Source organism: Barbus barbus, assembly GCF_936440315.1.
Source record: "Barbus barbus genome assembly, chromosome: 45".
Classification (NCBI taxonomy): domain Eukaryota; kingdom Metazoa; phylum Chordata; class Actinopteri; order Cypriniformes; family Cyprinidae; genus Barbus; species Barbus barbus.
Genome location: NC_136723.1, coordinates 747,693 through 768,171, shown reverse-complemented (window position 1 = coordinate 768,171; position 20,479 = coordinate 747,693). Strand labels below are relative to the sequence as shown.

Below are 20,479 nucleotides of genomic sequence, written 5' to 3'. Positions count from 1 at the left end.
CTCAGGACTGTATGTGCGGTCTGAGGTGGTGTTACCTGTCTCTGTCAGTCTCGTGAGCTTCCACTTCTGTATATCTTGGCCTTCTGCAGCGTTCGGTCAAACTGGGTGACGTTTTAGCCAGTTTGTCAAGGTCTTTAAGAGTCGTCTCGTGTGCAGTTTCACGGTCTGCATGGAGGGACTTTCTTCTTTTGCTAGAAGGGAAGAGTTCTGTGGTGAGGGCTGGTGATGCCTTTGTTTGTGGCCATTCACTTCATCCATTGTGTAGCAATTCTTGGATGGGGGACTTCATTCTGCTCAGCATTTATTTTAGAGTCTTTGTTTTAAGGTCAGTTTTGGCTTTCTCTAGTAGCTGTTCTGCAGACTGTAGATGTCTTCTCATGTCTTTCTGGGAAGCTTTTAGTTCTTGTTGGTCATGTTCAGTAACTGCAAGGGCTTCTTGGAGCTGTTCAACTTTTTCCTTTGTTTCCTGCTTCACTCCGACTGGCACCTTGAGTTTATCACTTCCAGATTAATTATAAGTATCTTTTTTTTAAACGCGTATTAACAAATCTCTTGAACACGGAAGTCCGAAAAGATCGGGCAGAGATTACGAGGTGGTTTCGGAGGACCCTGCTGTCCAATATCAATTTACAAACTCAAATAGGGAACAATAAAATGCCTATTACAAAATATATACTTTTCCAATCATATCACCATCATACATAAATGTCCATGTGTATATATCTCTGCATACAATAACAACAAACAAAACAAAACATTCTTTAAACCTTACAGGGGGGTTGCAAGGAGAGAAACAAAATAAAGAAATAAATACAGGTGCAAAGTCTTACCAAACTTTAAACGGAAAGAGACTCATACATAGTTTTGTACAATTCCTCAAGGGATTGATTATCTTTCTTAGGCTGTGTTAAATACATTTTAATCCAATTCAGTTTAAGTACTCCAACCATTGATTCAAATTCAGAGGCTTTCAGACCTACATTTTTATATTCTTTAATCATCTGAGATTTTTTTATATAATGAGTTTTGTTTTTCCATATAAAATTAAACAAAATAGAGTTGACCTTTTTTATCAGCTGAGGAGAAACATACAGAGAGTAACATGGGTAAATAAGTTTAGATATGCCTTCTGCTTTGGTCAAGAGTATTCTGCCCATAATAGACAGATCTCTCATAAGACAATGATTAAGGGATGTTTTCATACTATCAATTCTCTCTTCTATATTTACTAATTCTCTCGTATGTATTTCTTTAAACATTCTTAGACATGAAAACAGAGGCAAAAGTTCACATTTTTGTAAATTTAGGCATAAGCCTGATGCTCCAGAAAAAAACTGAAATAATATTCAGAGCTTTTTTAACTATAGATTTATCTTTTAAAAATATTACTGTATCATCAGCAAATTGACTAATTCGATATTCATAATCAGAAATGGTAATTCCTTTTAATTGAGGATGGTTGACAACTAAATAAGCTAACATTTGAGTACATAATATAAACAGTTTTGGAGAGATTGGACAACCTTGTCTAATTCCACGCAAAATTTCCATTCTAGGAGTCATACCTGGATTAAGGGATATATAACTATAGATGTTGTTATAGAACACTTTAATAACCTTACAAAACCCTTCCCCAAAACCAAACATTCTAAGCGTCGTAAATATAAATTCATGTTCAACAGTGTCGAATGCTTTGAAAAAATCAATAAACAAAATTAGGCTTTCTGATTGTATCAATGACTGATAGTCAATCATATCCAAGATTAATCTAATATGGTTTTGAATATATCTTCCCTTGATGAATGCTGACTGATATTCCTCTACAAGTTTCCCAAGTACCAATTTAAGACGATTAGCATACACCAGGGCAAGTCATTTATAATCTGTACATAACACAGTTATTGGTCTCCAATTATCTAATAATAACAATTGTTTTTTAGGTTTAGGTAGCAAGGTTATTAAACCTGTTTTCATAGGTGATAAACTTCTTTCCTGAATGCATTCTAAAAATGCATTATATAATAATTTCCGAATATCTTTCCAAAAATGTTTTAAAAATTCAGTAGTTAAACCATCAATACCTGGTGATTTACCATTACTCATTTGTGTTAAAGCTATATCCATTTCCAAGTCAACTCATCATCAATTAAGATTTTGTCTTCCTCATTCAGTTTATGTATTTTATCTCTTATAATCCCAAATAAAGAATCACACTCAGCTTTATTATAATTGGATTGATAAAGATTAGAATAGAAGAGCAAAATTTCATTTAGAATTACATCTTGATCATCTATTATATTTTCATTAATCTTAAGCTTATTAATCTTTTTCTTTGTTTGCCTTTGTTTTTCAAGACCAAAAAAATATGATGAACTTTTCTCTCCCCTTTCAATCCATCGCGCTCTCGATCGAATATATGCTCCTTTTGCTTTTTCTGAATACAATTCATCTAGTTGAGATTGCAGTGACTGTAATTTTGCTGAATTTTCTGGTGATTCTTGTGTATTTACAACCAACGAGTTTATTTCTCCAATCAATTCCCTTTGTTTCTGTTTTCTCCTCACTGATAAAAAATTACCTGTATCAATTGCTATTTGTTTAACCCTAAATTTAAACCATTCCCATTTATTTAAGTTAGACATATCTAGTTTATCAATCTATTCAATGAGAGCCAACACTTGTTGGTAAAATCTATCATTCTTTAACAAGTAATTATTAAACTTCCAAATATTAGGAGAAATCTGAGATTTCTTAAGGACTGGTAAAGACAGGGTAACCATACAGTGATCTGTAAGTGGAGCTGCTGCAATTTTACATTCCGAGACAATTTTACATAGTTCACAAGAAATAAGCCAATAATCTAATCTTGAACATTGTCCATTTCCTGAGGGGTTAAACCATGTATACTGAACGCTGTTTGGGTTGGAAACCCTCCAGTAATCAACCACATTTACAGTTTTACAGAAATTCAATATAGTATCATTATACACATAATGTGAAGCTTTTTGAGGGCTCCTGTCTAGCCATGAATCAGGGACAATATTAAAGTCACCATCTATTATCACATTTTCTGCATTATACTTTTTTTCCCATTCATTAACCAATTTCCCAAGTTTCTCAAATATTTCTCTATTAGCCACTTTGCTATTATAACCATAAACACAGAGTAATATGTAACATTTGTCATGTATTTCTACTGCTAACATTAGCCAATGGCCTTCTGTATCCCCTTCATGAAAAATTACAGTGCCTTCAAATCTGTTAAATAATACCATCACTCCAGCCGAATGCGAAGATCCATGCGCAAACAATACTAAATCACCCCACTGAACTTTCCAAAATCTTTCATCATTTAACACAGAATGAGTCTCTTGTAAGAAAACACAGTTTGCTTTTTGTTCCTTGCAAAATAAAAAAATAGCTTTCCGCTTAACACTGTTTTTTAACCCCCTAGCATTCAAAGATAGAAAAGAAATAGACATAAATTAAATTAACGTATAACTATCTCAGCACACACTCAACTTTAAATGCAGGAGTGAACATGTTGTCCTTAATTACTCTACAAAACCATACCAACTAGAACATATAGTTCTACCCTTAGGTATACCTCTTTTCTTAAACAGATTTTTTTATTTTTTTTTCAGATTATTTCCATCTGATCTGATTGCGGCAACCTTGAATACTTTAACAAGAGTCTACCTGTTACCTTGTGATCAGTCACGGGTCAACTCTAAGTCCATCAATAAGTGCATATCCTTCTTTTAGGAACGCTCTCTTCCCGCTTTTTCTGGCTTCTTGCACTTTTGGCCACAACTTAGCACGAGCTTCGCGGTCTTCCTTTGAAAAGTCTTCTTTGAAATGAATGTTCATCTCTTTACACACTCTTGCCTCTCTTGATTTTTTCCACACTTCATCACGCACAGTCCGCATCGCAAACTGATTGATCACAGGCCTGGGTAACTTGTTGGTAGCCGCGTCGTTTTTTCTTCCTAACCGATGCACTGTATCCACCGACTGCCGGAGCTTCTCCACTGACCAAGGAACCACCCGGGTAAGAATTCCGATCACGGTATCTCTTGTGTCTTCTTTTTCCTTTTCTGGAAGACCGATCAGTCTGAGATCCCATCTTCTCTTGTATCTGGCATGCTCCAAACACTGCTGTCTCAGTGAGATATTCTCTTTCCTCAATTCTGCTACTTCCTTTTTCAGTTCGCCGATGTCTTCTTTATTCTCTTTAACTGCGTGTGCATTTTCCTCCATTGTCTTTTCAATTATTTTCAGTTGTTGATCTTGCTCGTCAAATCTCTTGATTAGCGTTTGAATTGCATCGAAAATCACTTCATTTGTTATTTCGTCTGTTTGTTTATTTTTAATTTTGTCTTTTGCCTTTGTTCTTATTTTCTTGGGATTCGGGCTGGGCAGAGGTGCATGGTCATATCTTGTTTTAGCAGTTTCTACCATCATATCTTCAATTTCTTCTTCATCACATGCCTCTGCAAGAGCGGTCAAGTTATAATCATGGTCATGATCAACTAGCCCGGTATCTGCTTGATTGGTGTTTGCCATCGTTTTTCTTTAAAGAGAGGGAGAAACTTGCGCAACAAGTCCACAAGTTGAATCAAACTTGAAAATAACTAACTTCAGGTTGTTGTTTTTTTTTCAGAGGTATCAATTTTAGGACGTTTTCAAACTATTTTCCTCAGAGCCTGCATAAACGCGACCGCTCACTCCGCCATCTTGGAATTCCCCCGGACTGGCAAACGGCTGGATTGTGACTGGTGTACGGATGGTAGGAACTGACGTAGATTCCGGAAGCGATCCGGAAATGGAGGATCATAGGATTGAGGAAGATAGTGGGGGAAATTCAAGTTTAGGGTGGAACATAGTTAAAACAAAGAAAAGGAAGAAAAGTCGTGATTTAATTTCAGACTCGGAAAGCGACAAGGGAAGTCAACTGGCACAAAGAAAGAAGAAGGAGTATAAAGTAATGGTAAAGTTTGCTACCGAATCCGTGAGTAACATCAACCCTTTGAAAATTACAAAAGCAATTAAAGAAAGTGTAGGGATTGTAGAGAATATAAAAACTATGAAGGATTGAAGACTGTTGTTATTTTGTAAAGATAGTAGGCAACAAAAAGCAACTTTGGGAATTAAATCATTGATCGGACATACAATAGAATGCTCAATTCCAGAAGAGAGAAACTGGATTAGAGGTGTAATATCTGGAATTCCTTTGGATGTTTCAGATGAGATGATTAAAAGAAATGTAAAGGGAGCAGCAGTTAAGGAAGTAAGACGCTTGAAATGTTTCAGAAACAATGAGAAAACGGATAGTCTTTCAGTTATGTTGGTCTTTGATGAGATCAAATTACCAGAAAGAGTATTTTTGGGATTTGTCAGCTATGGAGTTAGATTATACATTCCTCCTCCAATAAGGTGTTTCAAATGCCAAAAATACGGACATGTGGCTGCTGTATGTAGAGGCAAACAAAGATGTGCAAGATGTGGAGGAGATCATGAGTATGGTAAATGCGGACAAGGTAAAACCCCAAAATGCTGTAATTGTGGGGGCGAGCACAGTGCAGCTTATGGAGGTTGTGAAGTAAGGAAAGATGCAATTAAGGTTCAAAACGTGAGAATGGAAGAAGGAATATCATATGCTGAAGCACTTAAAAAAGTAAAACAAACCCCCAAAGTAAGCATAGTAGAGGAGGCCCCTGTTAGGATACAACCACAACCTAGTAAGATGCCAACACCAAGAAAAAGAATTGAATTGATTGAAGACAAAGTTTCATTTATAGCTTTTGTGGCAGAAGTGGTGAATTGTTCAGCGCAGACTGAAAGTAGATCTGAAAGGATTAAGATAATCATTAGAGCTGCAGAAAAATATTTGGAACTAAAGAACATATCAGTTGACATGATAAATGAAAGACTCGTGGTACAAACAACAAACAGTCAGACATCATGTGGGGGCTCATAATGGCTTTTGTAATCCTGCAGTGGAACGCAAGAAGTTTAATTGCAAATGGGCAAGAATTTAAGCATTTTATAGCAAATTGTGATGTGAACCCAGATATTATTTGTGTTCAGGAAACGTGGCTTAAACCACAGTTAAATTTTCTGATTAGTGGGTATGAGACAATTAGGAAAGACAGGAATAAAGGGAATGGTGGTGGAGTAGCAACTTTTATTAAGCAAGGTGTAGGGTTTAGGAAAGTTGAAGATAACAATGAGTATGAGGCTGTGGTAGTGGAGGTATGGGAAGGAAATCAGAGTATTAGGGTAATCAATTTTTATAATCCATGTGACAAGCTAACTAAGGATATGATGGAAAATATTGGAGGAATTGGGGATTTTAAAATGGTGTGGTGTGGTGATTTTAATGCACACAGTACTTTATGGGGGAGTTCTAATACTGATTATAATGGATTGATCATAGAAGATATGCTGGACTGGGGAGAGCTAGTATGCATTAATGATGGAAGCTACACAAGAGTTAATCTTTCTCAATGCAAATATTCTGTGTTAGATTTGACAATAGTGTCAGAACATTTAGCTCAAAGATGTGATTGGAAAGTATTTAATGAAAGTACTATTGGTAGTGATCATTTTCCTGTTTGTAGTACAGTTGGAGTTGACTTAATAAAAACAGGTATGGAAAGAATTTTAAATCAGGGGATTGGGAGTTGTACCGAGAGATATGCCATAACAAAATTGCTGAAATTAATGATGATGTTGTGGAAGATATTGATGTTTTAAATTCAAAAATCAGTGAGGTTCTTAGGAGCACAGCAGAAGAAGTATTTGGTAGAAAGAAGGCATGTAGTAGGAGGAAAATTGTTCCGTGGTGGAATGAAGAATGCAATGTGGCAATTAAAGAAAGAAACAAAATGCTTAAAAAAGTAAGAAGATCTTTTAGCTATGATGATTTTGTTGTTTATAAAAAAGCTCAGGCAATTGTGAGGAGGGTTAACAGGACAGCACAAAGAAATTATTGGAGAGAGTACTGCAATAATATTGGGGGAAACATTGAAATCAATGAGGTTTGGAATATGATTAGAAAGATGGGAGGAAAACAAAGAAATAATAGTATTCCGACGATAATTCATAATGAGGAAGTAGTTGTCTCTGATAGCAGGAAGGCAGAGATACTAGCACAAGTACATAGTAATGAAAATGTATCAAATGCATGATGAAGATAAGGGAACAGAGTGTGAGGAAGAATCCACATATATTGGAAGTTAAGGAGTCAACTGGAGATTCACTGGATTATGAATTAACTTTGTATGAGTTAAAAAGAGCAATGGCAGGGACCAAACAATCTTCTCCAGGTAGGGATGAGATATGCTATGAAATGATTAAGCATTTATCAGATTCTTCATTAAATGTCATTTTAAATCTTTATAATAAGGTATGGAATTCAGGAAAGCTTCCAATGGAATGGAAACATGGAGTAATTATCCCAGTAGCAAAACCAGGAAAAGATCATACGCAACCCATTAATTATAGGCCGATAGCTCTAACCTCAAATATATGTAAGATTATGGAGCGTATGGTAATGAGCAGGCTGGTTTATGTTATCGAGAGGAGGGATATCTTCTCCCCTTATCAAAGTGGCTTTAGAAAAGGGAGAAACACTATGGATTCTGTGCTGTGTTTGGAAGCTGACATAAGAAAGGCTCAGATTAATAAAGAAGTCAAATGCATAACTGGGTTATGAACTTTCTGTTAAATAGAACTATTCAAGTCAGAGTGGGATGTGAGTACTCTCCGATTATATAATGAGATGTCTTGCTGGAGCTGAATGGGGAGCAAATCGGCACTAATAAACTATAGATTATGGTAGCATGGTGTATAGTTCTGCCTCAAAAACTCAGCTTGCTAGGATTGAGGCCATTCAGAATCAAGCATTAAGGATATGTTGTGGAGCAATAAGATCTTCACCAGTGTCGTCACTTAATTTACATTTATTCATTTAGCTGACGCTTTTATCCAAAGCGACTTACAATTGCTATATATGTCAGAGGTCGCACGCCTCTGGAGCAACTAGGGGTTAAGTGTCTTGCTCAGGGACACATTGGTGTGTCACAGTGGATTCGAACCCGGGTCTCTCACACCAAAGGCATGTGTCTTATCCACTGCACCATCACCACCCAGATTACCACTTAATGTTGAGACGGGAGTAATGCCACTAGGAATGAGAAGGATTAAGTTAAGAATGAGGTACTGGGCAAACATAGAAGGTCAATTGGAAAATCATCCAGTTAAGAATGTTTTAAGAGACTGTTGGGAATATAACTATAAAAAACTAACAAGTTTTGGATGGTTTATTAATGAGGAGGCAAGAGAAATAATTAATATTGCTACATGTGTGGTTCTGCCAGCAATTCCTCCTTGGTTTTTTCCAATGCCTTTTGTAGATATCCAGTTACACAAAGATAAACAAAATGAGGAGAATATCCTGGATAGCGTAAAGGTACAAGATTACATAGATCATGTTTATTATAGTGCCATCCAGATATATACTGATGGCTCAAAAGATCCAGATTCTGGTACAACATCTGCAGCAGTATTTATACCTCAATTTAAAGTCAACATTTTGAAAAGAACATCAGATCACATTTCAGTATTTACATCAGAATTAATAGCAATTATATTAGCATTACAGTGGGTCGAAGAAGTTCAGCCAATCAGATCAGACTCTTTATCTGCAATTGAAAGTCTAGCAAGTGGTATTTCTACAGCTAGACAGGACTTAATTTATGAAATATTACAAAGTCTTTTTAGAATCAGACAATTGGGTATCAATATTTATTTTCTTTGGATACCAGCTCATATGGGGGTGGCAGGAAATGAAGAGGTGGATAGTTTAGCCAAACAGGCCATAAAATTTCAAGAAGTTTATATTAAAATTGCATTGAGTAAGACTGAGATAAAAAGTATAATAGCAAAGGAAATTAGGAAGAAATGGCAGAAGGAGTGGGACAGTGGAAATAAGGGTCGACATTTATACAAAATTCAAGGAACAGTTGGTTTTGAAAGAAGAAACTTTGGAAATAGGAGGAAGGATGTTATAATTTCAAGAATGCGCATTGGCCATTGTCTACTAAATCAAAGTATGGTCAGGATTGGGAAACACCAGACTGGGTATTGTGACAAATGTAGTTCTGAAAATATGGAAACAGTAGAACATGTATTATTACAATGTGAGGCTTATGCAAGAGAAAGATTTAAATTATTTCAAGCATTAAGAGAAATGGAAATGGAAGATATTTCTATCAAAGCATTATTAGGTAATGGCCCAAAGCAATTTAAAGTATATGAAGAAGTATTTAATTTCTTAAAAGACACTCATTTAAGTAACAGGATTTAGGTCACTACTACCATAACGTTATCCACACTCCAATCCAGTAGGTGGCGGGAATGCACCATTTAAGTTTGGTTTGCCAACCGCCATTAAACTTGAGAAGAAGAAGAAGAAGAAGAAGGAAGTCCGAAAGTGCGAATACGAAACCAACTTCGGCGTCGTCCACGACTCGAGACATTGACGAACCGATTCTTCAGAACGATTCAGAGTCGAGCATCGGTATGATTCAGCGGAGCGTGATGGCGGACTCACACAGCAGCGGTAGCCACGTCCCTGTGTTACTGTCCTTCTCTGTGTTCTCGAGGCCCTCGTCCGTGGCCCTGGGCTCTGGACATGAAGTGCTCCTGCAGAAGTTTGTGTCCGTGTTCGGGCAGCAGGTCGATGTTCAGCGGAAGCCGGTGCTGCAGTGTTTCTCGGAGGAGTGGCAGCAGTATGTTGATGTACCGAAGAGCTTCTCTGTATCAGACAGATGTCGGCTGAGATTAGTGCCTCTGCACATGGATGTAAGACCGTATTACTCTGAGCCTGGCTCTGGATATAGACTTATACATATATAGATGTATAATAATAATGTCTGCTTTCTCTCACAGATCAAATCTTGAGGTTTTGTGGTGCTCAGATTATTCCACATATCCCAGAATTGATTATGGTTCAGTAATCATAACATATTAACTCGTGGGCGTGTGATAATATGTTGGGGCCACCATATATATATATATATATATATATATATGTATGTGTGTGTATATGTGTGTATATGTGTGTATATGGAGGGAACAACCATAGATATACTAAATGCCTCATTAGCGACGGTTTCTGAAAGTGATAGATTCTGTCATTTCGATCATTTTGTTACAGCATATTGGCCAGACATAACACACTCCCACGAGTTAATATGTGGTGTCCAGGACAAAACTAGCCTAAGTGAACCGAACATGTCCTCCCGGTCGACTTCTCGTTCATCCTCTACTCTTCCCTGTGGATGACCTCTGACCTACTTTCTGTACGAGCTGAAGCTCTGCGCTTTGAATTGAAATATTGAAAACTTGAAGCTGTATTTTTGAAAACGGGATATTTCCATTCAAAGAATTCAGAACAAAAAACCCGCTGTTTGAAAATACATGTCTATTAAAAAACTGCCATTAAAAATTCAGTTATTTAATTTAAAATGTTCATTATTCAAGTTTTAAAAAATTCTAATTCAGAACTATGTTAAATGCCACATTATATTCAGTTTTGTTAAATGACACTGTCAATAATTCAAATTCAAATAGTTTTGTCATATTGTAAGCTCCATATAAATCTTATTGCTCAATTACGAGAATGAAAATACTATAATACAAAGATTTTATTAAATGATTTGATACTATGCAAACATCTATTGCTTTGCTGTTGTTTGCATTACAGTAACGAGAGATGTGCATTTTCTGAAGAATCCATATCTTCTATAGATCTAATATTGATAGTATGAATCTTCTATAGATATATTATGTTATATGAGAGAGCTCTGATGATGCTCAGTGTTACTGCTGCTGACTGAGAAGTGTGTGTGTGTGTGTGTGTGTGTCTCAGATCACCACGCTGGGAAACCTCTCTCCGGCCTCCACGGTCTTCTTCTGCTGTGACATGCAGGAGAGGTTCAGACCTGCCATCAAATACTTCGGAGACATCATCAGTGTGAGCCAGAGGCTGGTAATAATGCTGATCTTTCTGTCTGTTTGGATATTATTCCTGATGTGCTGCAGGTGTTAGAGATGAGTGTGTGTGTGTGTGTGTGTGTGTCTGTGTGTGTGTGTCTGTGAGTGTGTGTGTCTGTGTGTGTGTCTGTGAGTGTGTCTGTGTGTGTGTGTGTGTGTCTGTGTGTGTGTGTCTCTGTGTGTGTGTCTGTGAGTGTGTCTGTGAGTGTGTGTGTCTGTGTGTCTGTGAGTGTGTGTGTCTGTGTGTGTGTGTCTGTGAGTGTGTGTGTCTGTGAGTGTGTGTGTCTGTGTGTCTGTGAGTGTGTGTGTCTGTGTGTGTGTGTGTCTCTGTGTGTCTGTGAGTGTGTGTGTGTGTCTGTGAGTGTGTGTGTCTCTGTGAGTGTGTGTGTGTGTCTGTGTACGTGTTTAGCTATACTTGTGAGGACCAGATGTCCCCACAAGGATAGTAAAGCCTGAGATTTTTGACTTTGTGAGGACATTTGGCTGGTCCTCACAAGGAAAATAAATTATTAAAAATACTAAATGAAGTTTATCTTAAAATGTAAAAATGCACAAAGTCTCCTGTGAGGGCTAAGTTTAGGTGTAGGGTAGGTGTAGGGCAATAGCACACACAGTTTGTTCAGTATAAAAACCATTACGCCTATGGAGAGTCCCCATAAACCACAAAAACCAACGTGTGTGTGTGTGTGTGTGTGTGTGTGAGTGAGTGAGTGTTTGTGTGCATGTTTATGTGGTTTATGAGGACACAAATTTGTATAATGACATGGGTATGACAGAGGTATTACAATATGAAGGTGGTTTATGAGGACACTGCCTATGTCCCCGTAATTCAAAAGGCTTAAAAAACATACTAAATGGTGTTTTTTTGAAAATCTAAAAATGCACAAAGTCTCCTGTGAGGGCTAAGTACAAAGTGTGTACTAACCCTAACCCTAAGAACCGAGGGATAGTTGACAAAAGCATGTTTTTTAAATAATCTCAAATATTTAAAGAACAGTTTTATTAACAGCAGTGATTGTAGAGGCAAAGTTGATCAGAATGAGAAGATCTATCGTTTGATATGAAGATATAGTGTATAAGTGAATATTATGAACATTTTATTGCAATTTGAGGTCATTTACTATAGAAATACTGTGTTTTTGAGGCCGTTCTCACTGTTATAGCGCCACCTATGGTCCAATATGCTTGTTAAGAGACATCAGGCACGTTTTCAACAAGTTTAGTAAAGTTTTGAGTTTTCGTTTAGGTTTTATAGGTGTTTGGGTATATGTGGCCACACCCCCTTATTAAATGAGCCCATTGTAGCTAAGCAAAGGACAACATTTGATTGATAATTATTGATCTAGAGAGTCCAGAGAATATTACTACTGTGGTTTGATCGAGATTGAGCAAAAAACCTAGGACTAGTTTGCAAAAGTAGATTTTTCACATATTTGCGATTATTTAATGAACGATTTGATTGACAGCAATGGTTCTTGAGCCAAAGTTGTTCATTATGTGGAGACCTATCAAATGATATGCATATTGTGTGGATGGGTGAAACACCTCGTGATTACAGAACCAAAAAATCTTGTTAGCGCCAACTAGTGGCTGATTTCTTTCAAAATTCTTACAGACCTTTAGGGCCATGGATCAAACATGCCCACCAAGTTTCGTTCCGACCAGCCACCGTTAACCTTGTCTAATAGGTGCTCAAACTTCATTGGCCGATGGCGGCCATGTTTTTTGAGATACACCAATGTCCTCATAGACACTTATGGCACATGGGACAGAGACACTGCATAGCAATTTTCAGGTCAATTGGACTAACGCTTGCATAGTTATAGCCATTTCTATGTTTGATCTTATAGCGCCACCAAGTGGCAGCGCTTCACAGTTTTTTTTATTTGACCGAAGATTGAGCTCTTACACATGTGTACCGAGTTTGGTGAAGATATCTCATTTTGTTCACGAGTTATAGCCTTTTCCGTAAAATTGGCCCTCCGCTTGCAAACGTTTTGGCGTCCCATTGTGACAGTGAGTCGAAATTTCAACTTTTGTTTTTGATAATTATTGATATTCACTGTCCAGAGAATTTTTCTGAACTGGTTTGGTTCAGATTGGGCGAAAAACCTAGGACTAGTTCGCAAAAGTAGGTTTTGGACAAAAACCGTACCTCGCAGCGCAAATCTGATAAGGCTTTTGACCGCCTTGACCCAAGGATTCCAAAAATGTAATTATTTTTGAGTCTACGACAAGCGGTTTAGGGACTATGAGCGATTTCACATTTTTGTTCGCTGTAGCGCAATCGTTTGCAATCGAATGACTTTTTGAGGCGATCTGGCGTCATAAAATTTGTTAGAATGTTAGGTAAAAAGTTAATTGATCAAAACTGGTCATCTTTCTAAGATGTTCAGCGATCAAAGGACATCGGTATTCACCATTTTATGAAGTGCACCTGTGCGCGTGAACTCTGTTGAAGGGTCAAAGGATGTGTGCCCTATTGAACATCTTTATAACACATATCTGGTGAAGTTAAATGTTAGGTATAGTTGAGAATTGAGTATTTATAATCTATTCGAATGTGGTTTCAAACTGATGTTCAGGATGAGATGAGATAGATAAAGAAGTCGTCGATAACAACAAACTACAACAAACAAATAGAGGTCATAAGATGGTTTATGGCAGGGGTTCTCAAAGTCTACATTCGAAGGTCCAAATCTGAATTTTCATCAGTGTCAAAGGTCCGGAACAATTGGTTATTACAAAATGAGTTTTTAATAAACATACATAACATATTTGTTATGCATTCAAAATACTTTAATAACAAGTGCAAAAGTGGCAAAACAATTAATTTAAGTGTCAGCAGTAGAAGTCGACCTATAATGTTTTTTCTCTGGCCAATGCCGATATTTAGAAATCAGGGCAGCCTATGGCCGATATATGATGCTAATTTTTTGGGCCGATTTTCTCTTTTTTTCCCTTTATATCAAAAGAGAGTTTGTGTAAATGGTTATTGCAGGGCACAAGATAGTAATAGTAGTAGTAGTAGCCTAATTCATAGTAATAATACATGGCTCAAAACTTAAGCACCTTCTCAAAACAGTTCTGAAGCATGCTTTTTTGTTTGTTTGCTGACAGACACCAGTGTTTCCCGCAGACTAGCAAATGCAAGTTGATTCTCTGCCAGCAGGAGGCGCTGTTGGAGCGTGATATATAGCTGTTTCCCCGGTAACGACTGTAATCAAATAAGCGCTACTTTATCAGCCATTACAGGAAAGACCAAATGAAAATTGACATCAAAGCTTTTCTGAAGAAAACGGACGGTTCTTTTAAAAGATACATTCATATAAAAACACCCGCGCAGCATTTTATTTTTGAAACGCGCAGTGCTCAGTTTATTCAACGAAGTATAAGCCTTTTGGAAAATCTATTTGTAGCGGTCAGTTTTGATATTGTGACAAGCCGCCACAAATAAATGTATACACTGGGCACTGCTATAAGACAAATTGCCATAATATAAGTGATAGCAAAACAAAACAAAACAAAAAAATAAAAATATTAGCGGGAAATGTCGCCCAATTACGTCAAACGTCATACGCTCACTGGATGTTATGATGACAACAAATGTCATGAAGGAAACGTTTCAATATCTCGCCTGCAATTTCGGACCTTCTCCAAAAGACACAAAAAAATAAGAATAAATAAACAAATGATTTACAAGTTTAACGTGCGTTAATCAAAGTAGGAAATATAATTAGTGTTCTTGAAATATGAAATAGAAGCGGGTCCGGATTGAATTCCCTCCGGGTCCGGACTTTGAGAAGCACTGGTTTATGGTTATAAGGTTAATAAGATGGTCTACGCTGTAGGAAAACGTTGTTTAATTTAGTTAATTTTACTTTATTTCTTTATCCGATCTTTGAATGTTGCTTTGCTTAAAACATATTTCTTTCCGACGTAAGAATTAAATCAGACCTACTGCAAATGTACATTTGAAGGGATGGTTTTACATGAAGTGAAGTGACATACTGCCAAGTATGGTGACCCATACTCGGAATTCATGCTCTGCATTTAACCCATCCAACGTGCACACACACACACACACACACACAGCAGTGAACACACACACAGCAGTGAACACACACACAGCAGTGAACACACACACACACACACCGTGAACACACACCCGGAGCAGTGGGCAGCATTTATGCTGCGGCGCCCGGGGAGCAGTTGGGGGTTCGGTGTCTTGCTCAAGGGCACCTCAGTCGTGGTATTGAGGGTGGAGAGAGCGCTGGACATTCACTCCCCCCACCTACAATCCCTGCCGGCCGGGGACTCGAACATCATGTGAGATCAATAAACAGATATACCGAGCTTTGATTTTTTTTGGCAGTTAAAAGCTTCCGTTGAGTTCAAACACATGTAGATAAGGGGAAAACGGCGTCTACACGCAAGGGGGGCTACGCTAACATCGAACCAATTAAGTTGTAAAAGAAAAAAGAAAGATCTAAAAGACATTTGATCCCGTCGGTGAAACACCTCCAGCTGCATTAAGTAAACTGATGAAGATGCGCGGGGAGGTTCTGATGAGAGTCCGAATCTGAATAAATATATGGTGGATGTGTACGATAACAAGTACTAAATATAAAATGTATTCATAGTATTTGTTGTAAAAAATGTTGTAAATCTATATCGTACTGTCAGGTAATTTATGTAAACAGGTGCGATACTGATATTTAAATAATAATAAGTGTTCGTTTACGCAATCATTCACGAGCGATCGTATTATTTATAGAACGCTTAAGGTTATGGTTTAAACACGACTTTCACAATAGTTGACCGCACTATTTCACAAATGAACGTTACACATTATTACAGACTTGTGGTATCAGACCACCCCCTGCAGGCAGTTATCGCATTTAACCACACTCTGAAGCTTTAAGCTGAAGTTAGAACATCTTCATTACCTGTATTCTCGCTTTAAAAGTGTTTTTATTAACCGTGAGGGGTTTAAATGTAGCATTTTTTCACAGTATAATGTTTTATTTTATTCTAGGTCTATATAGGTTTCTTTGACTAAGATTTGATCAAATAACCGATATAAAAACATGCAATCACTTAAAACTTCACAGTAAAATCATTACACCTACAGTTTTAAACATGTTTAAAAAGTTTTAAACACATTGTGTGTTTAAAGTAAGTCATGATGTCTATCGTCTTTAAATTAAACTTTAGTTTTATTCTTCAATTTCTTTAAAATAGCCTGATGATAATGCATCCAAGCGTGTGTTTTTTCACTGACTGTGCATGTTTGTTTTGTGTGAGCACATGGCTGGTCTTGTTTGGTTCTATGTGCCATGTGCTCTCATGCAAATTGTCTTGACTCCACTCACCTTGTTTCCTGATTATTGGTTAATTTGCCCCACCTGTGTTTTCTCGTTACCCTCCTCATTTGCTCCCTTTATAATCTCCTTGTGTTTGCAGTCCTGTGCCAGTTTGTCGTCGTCTTTACCCGGTGTGAAGACCTGTCCTGTCCTGCCTTGCCAGTCTGTTTTCCCCTACGGGGTAGTTTTTGTTGTTTATTTTATTTTATTTTATTTTATTATTAATAAAGCCCTTTCCTCCTGCAAGTGAGTCCTCGCTCTCATCCCTTCTCCCCACAACCCTGACAGGTCTTCTGTGTAAAATATGATGTTTCTGACCTCTCCGTTCTTATATAAACCCGAGTACAGTGTTTCTGGTCTGTCCTTGAGGAGCTTTTCTTTGTTTTTTTCATTAAGATCTCATTTGTGGCTTTGTATGGGTAAGTTATGGGTATCGACTCAGTCATTGTTCAAATATTCTCACAGTTGCTGGCAGTTTGTTGTTGTTTTTTGAATATGCAGATATCCACTATAGTATACTGTTTGTTTGTTGTTTTTTTTCAAATCTTTCCCCAAAATAAAGGTATTTGACTGCAGACCTCAGTATATCTGTACTCTCTGTACTCAGAGTTTTCTTTCTTCTCTTTCTTTTGAGGCAGTTGTATGAGCTTTTGGGCCACTCTCAGCTAGCTGTCCTTTTCCTGTTTTTCTTGGTTAATTTAAAATCTTCTTTCAAGTAATATAGGTTGTAGGACGTCTTTCTACTCTTCAATTCATCAAAACTGAATGTCTGTCTTATCTTAAAACAGCATTAAAGATACAACAATCAGGAGCTCATTTTCTGTCTCTCTCTCAATTCAATTCAATTCATTTGCTTTATTGGCATGACATACTTAGATACATATTGCCAAAGTATTGTACATAGCAGAATAAAAACAAAAATATATAATATATATTCATAAATAAACAAAACAAAACAAATGTAAAATACATCCATATATATATTTATATAAACATTAATGGTACTACTAATGCAGATGTGTTCACTCTGTACTTCTTAGTTTGTGGCATTTATAAATATGTTGTGCTACCAAAGAGGAAGCAGGTCCTTCAGCGAGTAATATTCTTAATTTGAACTCAGGAATAATCTGCTGTATTTGACTGTACAGTGCGTCTCTTAAGGACGTGTATTTGTCACAGTGGAGGAGAAAGTGTTCCTCCGTCTCAACTGATCCAGATCTACATTCCTTACAGATTCGCTCTTCTTTAGGTAACCACGTCTTTCTATGTGGTCCTCTTTCTATGGCCAGCTGGTGGTCACTCAGTCTGTACTTCGTCAGTAAATGTCTGAGTTATATTCCTGACTGAGATCAGATAATCAGCCAGACTCTCTCTCTCTCTCTCTCTCTCACACACACACACACACACACACACACACACTCTGTCTGTCTCTCTCTCTCACACACACTCTAGGCATATAGTGAGTGTGTTGGTAGTTCTGTCCCGCTGGAGGCTCTCTGGTCGTGACAGGACCTCACACACCTGCCGGCCAGGTTTCAGCTTGCTGGGCTTTCTCCTAACAGGTATGGGAGTTTGTCCATATTTGGTTTCTGAAGGAAGTCTTTGTGGTGAGTTGTGAAATGGGGATAGAAAGTGTCCCTAATTAGTGCATATTTAGGGCAGGATGTCAGGAAGTGCAGTTCTGTTTCTGTTTCTGTGCAGTGGGGACACAGCCGGTCTTCTTCTGGTAGCCAGGTCTGTCTGTGTCTGCCGGTCTCTATGGTGAGATTGTGTTGACTGAGTCTGGACATGCTCAGGACTTTCCTCAGTTTAGGGTCACTCACTGTACTCAGGTATCCTGCCAATTCATATTCTCTATTTAGGGCCAAATAGCATTCCAGTTTACTTTGTAGGGCTGTTGCGTCTCTCCAATGCTGTAGGTATTTTTCTTTGTGTTTTAATTATTTGGTTTGGTCTGGCTAAGTTTTTATTCTCAGTCAGACATGTTGTGGTTTGTGTAGTCAGCTCTAAGACCGATTGGCTGAGGGCGTTTCTCTCTGGTGTCAGCTCTTGGTAGTTCAGGGCTTTGTGATGGAGGGTCTGTTTATCACTATTTTTTAGGTGAGCATGGAATTTAATGGCCCTTTTTTGAATTGTGATTATAAGTGGGTATAATCCTAATTCTGCTCTGCAGGCATTATTTGGGGTTTTGCGCTGTACTCAGAGCAAAACTTTGCATAGTTGGGTCTGCAGAGTGTCTATTGGGTGTTTGTCCCATTCAGTGAACTCTTGGTTTGTGAGCGGCCCCAGACTTCACACCCGTAGAGTGCCATGGGTTCTATTACTGATTTGATTATTGTTATCCAGATTCTGATTGGGATGTCAATTTTGATATTTCTCTTAATAGCGTAAAAAGCTCCCCGTGCCTTGTCTCTCAGGTCGTTCCCAGCTTTGTTCAAATTCCCTGTGTTGGTAATATTTATGCCAAGATCAGTGCAGTTCTGCGTGTGCTCGAGGAGCATGTTGTCTAATTTAAAACTATGATGTTGGTCTTGGTTGCTGGGTCTTTTTGGGGTTAACTGACAGAAGCTGTGCAGGAGGTCTAGATGCTGCTGTGGACCCTCTTTAGTGGATCATCAGCAAACAGGAGGCATTTGACTTCAGTGTCTAGTAGAGAGCCCTGGCTAACTCATTTATGTATATATTGAACCGTGTAGGACTTCAGCTGCAGCCCTGTCTCACTCCACGACACTGAGGGAGGAATTCTGTGTGTTTGTTACCAATCTTAACAGCAAATTTGTTGTTTTTGTACATTGATTTGATGATGTCATATGTTTTTCCTCCGATGCCGCACTGAATTAATTGAAGAAAAAGACCTTCATGCCAAATGGAGTCAAAAGCTTTTTTGAAGTCAATAAAGCATGAGGAAATTGTGCTTTTGTTTTGGTTGATTTGCTTATGGATTAAGGTATGGAGAGTGTATATATGGTCTGATGTGCAACACTTGCTCAGGACATTTCTGTCTCTAAGAATATGGGCTAGTCTGCTGTTTAGGATGTTGCAGAAAAGTTTACCTAGGTTGCTGTTTACACATATGCCATGGTAGTTATTGGGGTCAAATCTGCCTCTGTTTTTATGGATTGGGGTGATTAGTAGGGATGCACCGATACCGATACTGGTATCGAGTCGATACTGAGCTCATGTACTCGTATTCGTATTCGTTCAAATGCCCCGATACTAAACGCCGATACCACGCATGTGATCAGTGCCATATTCAGACAAAGAAATACCAACAACAGAAAAACAGACAGCAGAATGTAGTTATTAGAGATTGAGGATGTCTAAAAATGTACATGCAATGAATATAATGTTAAACATTCAGTATTAATGCCTGTATAGCTGATGTGAGCAAGCTGATAAGCGAAACACGCTGAGTGGATCCAGCGCGCGGCGGCGCAGATGCGCGAGCTTGTCGAGTGAATATCCCTTTCTCACAGATATCACTGGAAAGTTTGTACTTCGGTCAGAAATGTCAAAAACGAGTAAGTAAAACAATGCACAAGTTACTTAGCAGTAGGGAGAGAGAGATAGAGAGAGCGCGCGCGCACTTCTGTGGTGTGATCTTTATTGATGTTCGCTCAGCGCACATCATTTGAATTAAAACTAAATCGTAAATATATGACAACATATAGGGGCATTCATTCACTTTAAACATCATTTATTTTTAACCTTAAGCATTGAACACGAGTGAAACACAAGTGAAACTATCAGCCTGTGTGAAATGCGCTAGGCTGTTCTGTACTTGTCCCTGTCATCTGCTCCGGTACACATAAGTGCGCGCGCTGTGCGTGTTTTCCTTGCTTCATGCGTGTTTCTGCAATTATATGGCTTTGAAATCTAAATGTTTCAGATGAAAAAAAATAATAATAATTCTATATCTGAAAATGATTGATTTATAACGAGTGGTTCCCTGCATAATTACAGCAAAAAGCGTGTTTACAGCGCTGAGCCGCTGCAATGGAGCAGCTCTAATGCTATTTAAGATGATGTACCATAGAGCAAATAAATTA

The 20,479-nt window shown here is 37.9% G+C and overlaps 1 protein-coding gene across 4 annotated transcripts in view; it reads left to right on the top strand.

Annotated features, from left to right (window-relative positions):
* Positions 1-9,470: 9,470 nt before the first annotated feature.
* The window catches only part of isoc1 (isochorismatase domain containing 1), a 29,005-nt gene continuing 17,996 nt past the window's right edge, over positions 9,471-20,479 (top strand). For 3 of the 4 annotated variants that reach the window (XR_013783734.1, XR_013783736.1, XM_079407748.1), the window contains exons 1-2: positions 9,471-9,870; positions 10,940-11,059. Coding sequence is in view for 1 of the 4 variants with exons in the window: in XM_079407748.1 (XP_079263874.1) it covers positions 9,589-9,870; positions 10,940-11,059 (402 nt within the window). In the remaining 3 variants the exon portion in view is untranslated. The remainder of the gene's footprint in view (positions 9,871-10,939; positions 11,060-20,479) is intronic. The other variant, XR_013783735.1, reaches the window with a different exon arrangement.